At 24.4% G+C, this 6,470-nt stretch overlaps 1 protein-coding gene across 1 annotated transcript; it reads right to left on the bottom strand.

Annotated features, from left to right (window-relative positions):
- Positions 1–1,201: 1,201 nt before the first annotated feature.
- Positions 1,202–5,004, bottom strand: Phum_PHUM301840 (dual specificity protein phosphatase CDC14, putative; the record flags this gene model as incomplete). Its single annotated transcript, XM_002427163.1, has 11 exons — positions 1,202–1,508; positions 1,560–1,604; positions 1,697–1,942; positions 2,153–2,274; positions 2,365–2,746; positions 3,472–3,610; positions 3,696–3,947; positions 4,025–4,109; positions 4,223–4,432; positions 4,519–4,784; positions 4,920–5,004. 11 exons carry the CDS (start codon positions 5,002–5,004, stop codon positions 1,202–1,204), a joined length of 2,139 nt encoding a protein of 712 aa, XP_002427208.1.
- Between the last annotated feature and the right edge of the window lie 1,466 nt (positions 5,005–6,470).

Below are 6,470 nucleotides of genomic sequence, written 5' to 3' on the forward strand. Positions count from 1 at the left end.
ATTTTTTTTTATTTATTTTATTATTATTATTATTACTTTTTTTTTTTTAACATAAACGCTCGTATACGGGGGAAAAAATTTTTTTTAAAAAATTCTTTATATTTCTATTTTTTTTTTTTTTTTTAAAACATAATTTATTGATTAAACAAAAAAAAATTTATTTATTTATTTAATAAAAAAAAATAAAAATTTTATGTATGTCTATGTAAATATATACATATTACAACATAAAAAAATTTTTATATTTTTTATAAAGCCTGAACATTCATTCATTCATTATATTATTAAACATAAGCATATTTATTTATTTATTAATTAATAATATTGTTTGTACCAAGCGGTTAAAAAATTATTTTTTACAATTATTGACAAGTAAATAATTAAAAAAAAAAAAAAATATTACATTATTATCAAAATATACAAAATATCTTATTGAAAATATTTTTTTAAATATTTTTATTTAAATATATTAAATTTTACAAAAACTTTTTTTTTTTTCACGCCTTCCTTACTAATAATAATAATATTTTAATATATATAAATGTATACAATTTATATTTTTTTTTCGATATTTAACTGATTTGACATAATTATTACTATTATTATTATTATTAATTATATAATTTTAAAACATCAACAATAATAATTACAAAAAAAAAAATAATAATAATAAGATAAAGATAAATTCATTAACGTAGAAAAAATGTTTTATTAGCAAAAAAAATATTTAAAAAAATACGCGCGACCCATTTCCCGCCCCTCTACCACCCCCTCCCCTCCCCCAAAAAAAATTATAAAATATTTAACCTCATTAATGTATATAATTAAATATATATATATATATATATATAATTTTATGCGTTTTTTTTTTTTTTTTTGGAAAACAACGATTCGATTATTATGAATTTTCCAAACCAGTCAGTTTTGCGGTTTTTTTCCCTCCCCTCCCTCCTTCTTTTTCGAATAATTTTGACATTTTTTACGTTAAATAAATTACTATAAAATACTGATTTAAAGATTTTAAATAAAAATATAATAATTTACTTGACTATTAAGGCACTTGGGAACAAAAAAAAAAAAAAAAAAAAAAAAAAAAGTATCAAAGTTAATAAATAATGATGATGATTTTTAAATAACTTAAAACGTCTTTTGTATAATTTCAATTTCATATTATTTTTCTCTAAACTATTCCCAGCAAATATTATTCGTTTCGAAATTTTTGATACTCCATTTTATTATTGTTTCGTTTTTTCTTCCAATTTTCACGTTTGTTTATACATTTCTCGGTCGCGTAACCTTTACCGACTTTTCCATTGTACAAAGCCAAACAACAACCGCCATTATTATTCTCTATCGGCACGTAAGGTTTGACTTTTCTCGAATTGTAAAATTTTGTCAAAACTGATGAATCCGTAGAATCGTCACGTACGCATTCCACTATGGTAAATTTCGATTGCGAAGAAAATTTCCAATTTTGTTGTTTTTCTTCATTTTTTTTAACATTTCCACTTTTATTATTATCTCGTGTCACGTCCGATGAATTTTGTTTTTTTAGTCACCTGACCGACGATGCTTTACACAAACGAGTTTCCGGTGTCCTCGGGCTAAAAAACAAAAAAAAAACGATTCATTTATTTATTTATTCGAATAATTTTCCATTTCCCATTTTTCGACCCCCCAATGTTTATATGTTTACCGCCGGAGAGAATATATTTTATTGCTGCTCCTCAGTGTCATATTGAGTGTCGGCGTGGCATTAGTTTTCACCGAAGTAGAACAATTAAAATTTAATTTTGTATTTTCATTAATGACGTTATTTTTAGACGAAGAACATTGTGAGGTTTTAGATCTCGTCAATGGTCGCCTAGAATGTGTTAAATTTAATTTATCTACGACTATGACTTTTTTTACCCCGTTCATCGAATTTCCTCCCCAATTTTTCCTAAAAAAAAAAAAAAAAAAAAAAAAATATTTTTCTCGGTTATTCTCTTTGAATAAATTTTCTCTCGCGTCTATTTCCTTTCAATTTCAACAACCGGAAAATTTTTTAAATCCCATTTAAAATTCTGGCAATCGATCAATCAATCATTGATTTCAATTTCATATACTTTAATAAAAAAAAAAAACCTTTTGAGTATTCAATGAACCTTACCTAATACCCTTTGGCACGTGATTTCTCGATATTCTTTTTGCTTTTATTTCGTTTAACATGTCACCCTGTTCGACGGAAGAATATTGTCCGAAAGAAGAATAATTTTCCAAATTCGAAGAATCCTGCAAAATAATAGATTCGAAATAAATAATGTTTAAAGAAAAACTCTCGATTTGAATTAAATAAGGACAAAGATGGCGTGGCGAAGATACCTTTTCGAAAAATTCTTCGTTTTTATTTTCGTCTTTTCGATTCGTGTTTCCAATCGACATGAAATCCATTTTGTCCGTTATTCTAGAACAAATCTTTTTCAAATTAATATCCTCATTTTTATTTTCACTTTTTTCATTTTCGATCGTCATATTATCGACTTTATTTGCGATTCTCGAAATGTTATCGACGGGCAAAGCTTTCGCAGCTTTGGCAGGTTTCAAAGCTCCACCAACTCCGCCTACTTTTTTCCTCGATGCGGATTTTTCATTGTAACTGTATATACCAAAACTATGTTTCGGTGAGGTAAGTTTAGAATTCAAAGCCCACAATTCATATTGTTTCCTAAAAATAAAAAAAAATAAGAATCTATTTTTTAAAGTTCTTTATTACAAAAGCTAAAAAAAAAAAGGTTTAATGTTTTGATTTTAGAAAAAATGAATAATTCAATAACGTTCAAATGTCAAATTAAACTTTTGATGAGGTAAAAAAAAAATATTCTGACTAATGCTTAATCAGCGAGTAGGAAGCAATCAGACCAAAATGAACTCCTACAATTAAAAATATAAAAAAAAATTCAAATCAGGTAGAAACAACTTGCAAAATTTGTGAGGACGTCGACCGTATATAACAAGTTTATTTATAAAAAAAAATTGAAATTAACCTTCGCGAAAATAACAGCTGACATAATTAAAAGCAGAGAAATTTCTTCTTTTTCATTCGAAAATAGTAAAGACACTACTAATGTGTATATATTAACCTTAAAATTAAAATTTAAATATAAATTTGTTATTAATATTAGCAAACAAACGCACACGCACAAACACACACACACACACTTATATACATATATATTGCTGAAAATCAGGATAAAACGTATTTTCCAAAGTAGTATTAAGCCTCCCACACGCACAGTTCCGCTTCCCACGCACATTTCCAAAACTATTAAAATTAGTTTTTTTATTAAAATTAGATACAAACAATGAACGTTTTAATTTATTATTGATTGATTAAATGCAAATATTTAATAAATTTTTAAATAATAAATTTTAACAGTAACGTTTTTTTTTTTTTTTTGATTTCAACGAAAAGTTTTGGTTAACACTTACATTTCCAACCATTCTTGCTGATGACCTATTATGGAAGCTGGTCTGCAAATTCTAATCCAAGCAATTGCTTCCCTAGCAGTAAATCTATACCATTTCATTAAATAACAAGCTATCATTGATCCAGTTCTTCCGAGACCAGCTAAAATTTATTAAAGTTTATAAAATTAAAACATGTGCCGCCTTTAAAATTATAATTTTATCAAAACAAAAAATGTTGTAAAAACCTTTGCAATGAACTGCTACAGCTCCACTCGATGTTTCAGACACAGTTAAAAATTTATTTACCAAATCGTCACTTGGCGTACTTCCATCAATGAAAAACAAATCAACGTGAGTAAAACCCTCCTTTGTAAATTTTGAAGCATCATACAGTTTATTATTTAACCTTACTATGGTTGTAACATTATTTTCCCTGAAATATCTGACATAAGACTCGGGAGTTCGAATCAGAGGATTTAATATTCGATTTTTACCATCTGTTAATAAAAACAAAAATATGTTAAAATTCTAAAACATGTAATAACTTGATAATAATAATAATGAAATAACTTACAATTTACATAATCTTTTGACTGTGGACCGGCAAATGCCAAAAACTTATTGGGGACAATCCAATTTAAATCTCCATTTTGAACAGTCTAAAATAATAAACCAAATAAATTAATAAATAATAGTTAAAAATAAATAAACAATTTTTTTTGTAGTTTTTAAATATATTTAAACAAAAAAAAAAAAAAAAGGAAAAACTAACCTCATAATATTCATACTCGTTAACATTAAAATCATCGAAATCAAAAAATTTTAACTTATGAGCTTGATAAATTGCATTTAAACAGTCTAAAAGAGAGATTTCATAAAGGGCACAACCATTGGATGCATCTCTAAAGTCTCGAAATGGAGGAGCTTCTTTTTTATTCAGCTTGTTGTACACATCAGTTGGACTCATGTTAAGATAAATAATCTTAAATTTAAAAAAAAATAAAGAGACCTGAAAGTGTTTTGCTTTTAAACACAAATAACTATTATCACATCATTAATTATACTCACAGCATAGGCCCCAGCTAAATAAGCTGCATTTACTCTTTTTTTCGGTTTAAGAGTTGTGTAATGTACTATTTTTTTATTAAGCAAACTGGGTGCTTTTAATTTAAAATTTAATTTATAGCAATATCTGTATAATAATGCTAAATTTAAAGGGCCAAAGTCCTCGAGAAAAGGATCATATTTTAACTCTTCATCAATTGTAAAAAAATGAATATTTTGAGTGTAATGAGGTTTGTAAGGAGTTCTCAGAACTACAAAATATAATTTTTCTAAAAAAAAAAAGAAAAAAAAACAAATTTATTTCTTTGTGTTGATTTTGGATAATTAAAACACTTGATTTAGTTTCAAAAATTAATATTTAAAAAAGAATTATACTAAAAATTTGTTAAATCGGCTTGATTTACCTGCTATAAATTCTGAAGATGTAACCAAGACATCACAATTATCATCAACAATATCACTAGGATTTTTTATGGTTTTGGTAGCCATGTTTATGAATATATATAATACTGAAACATTATTTTATTAAACCTAAAAAAAAAAAAATAATTGTTGAGTAAATAAATAAATTCAATTAAAAAAAGTAAATTTTAGAATTTTTATAAATACAATGCTTTGATATTTCATATTTTCTATACAATTCATACCACTTTAACCAAGCATAAGCAAAATAAAATTTGCCCTCAAATTTTTTTTAAAAAAAAAACATAATTTAAAAAAAAATTAAATACATAATAATTTTGACTGAAATCAATAAAAATTACATAAAAGAAAACAAAAAAATTTAATTAAATGTGTTTATAAAACACTAAGTAAATAAGCTAAACGATGGCGTATACAAATAATAGAGTAAATAGGTTACCTCTTTGATTAACATTTATCAAAATAAAAATTTATTTTATTTGATATTCATTTGAATTGTTAATAATAAAAATTTTTTAAAAAATTAAATAAGCAATATAATTTAATGTATGTGAGCCTTAAATACTGTCGTCGATTATTGATTAATTTAAATGTAACGTAACAGGCGTAGAAGATAATTATAAACACAATTGAAAACATGAGGCGGTTAGAAATAGAAATAAAAATGACATAAGAGACATCTATGTATAACTAAAAAGGAAATTTTTTGGCGGGAAAACATTTTTTTATTAATTTCCTTTCTTCTGGTAATGAAGTTTTACATTATTAAAAAACAATTTATGTTTTTTTTTTATTTAAAAAAATTCATTAATTAGATGTAAGTAAGTAAATTTAAATAAATGTTTTTTTTTAACGAACTTTAGTGTGCATTTGTTACAATGTTATGAAGTTAAATTGTGTATATTAATATAATATCATATTTATAAATATTACATGACATAAAGTTTATTTTTAAATTGTCAATTTATACTGCGAAGGTATTAAAAAGTAATTTTGAAAAAAAAAATAGGTAAACACTTTTAATAATATAAATATTTAGGAAAATATATGTTTGGATTTATATAAACGTTATTTGTTTGGATATATACGTTGAATTTAGTAACAAAGTAATTTATTTGAATGTCAACCTATCATCCATTTTGACCTTGTTCGGTTCATTGCGTACAGAATATATTACACAAAAACCGTCTTGGGTTACGATAAAAAAAATTTTTTTTTTTTGTTTTTTTGGTAAAAGATAGATTAAAAATAAATTGATATAATGGAAATATTTAAAAATTATTTTCGATACATTATTATAAAATTTAAAAAGAACTTTTTTTCTGTTAAGAAAAAAAAACCTTTCACTATCTCTCACACTAAATAACTTTTAAATTTTATTTAGCCATTGCTCCTTACACAAATAGACTTTCACAAAAAAAACTTTTCTTTTTAAAATTTCTGTTTCGATTTTATTTCGAATTTAAAAAATTGTACATTCAGCATAAACTCTTTCGATAAACTGATGTCATACTTGAAGAAAGAAATGGCCG

The sequence above is a fragment of the Pediculus humanus genome, genomic scaffold (assembly GCF_000006295.1).
Source record: "Pediculus humanus corporis 1103172107688 genomic scaffold, whole genome shotgun sequence".
Taxonomy (NCBI): domain Eukaryota; kingdom Metazoa; phylum Arthropoda; class Insecta; order Psocodea; family Pediculidae; genus Pediculus; species Pediculus humanus.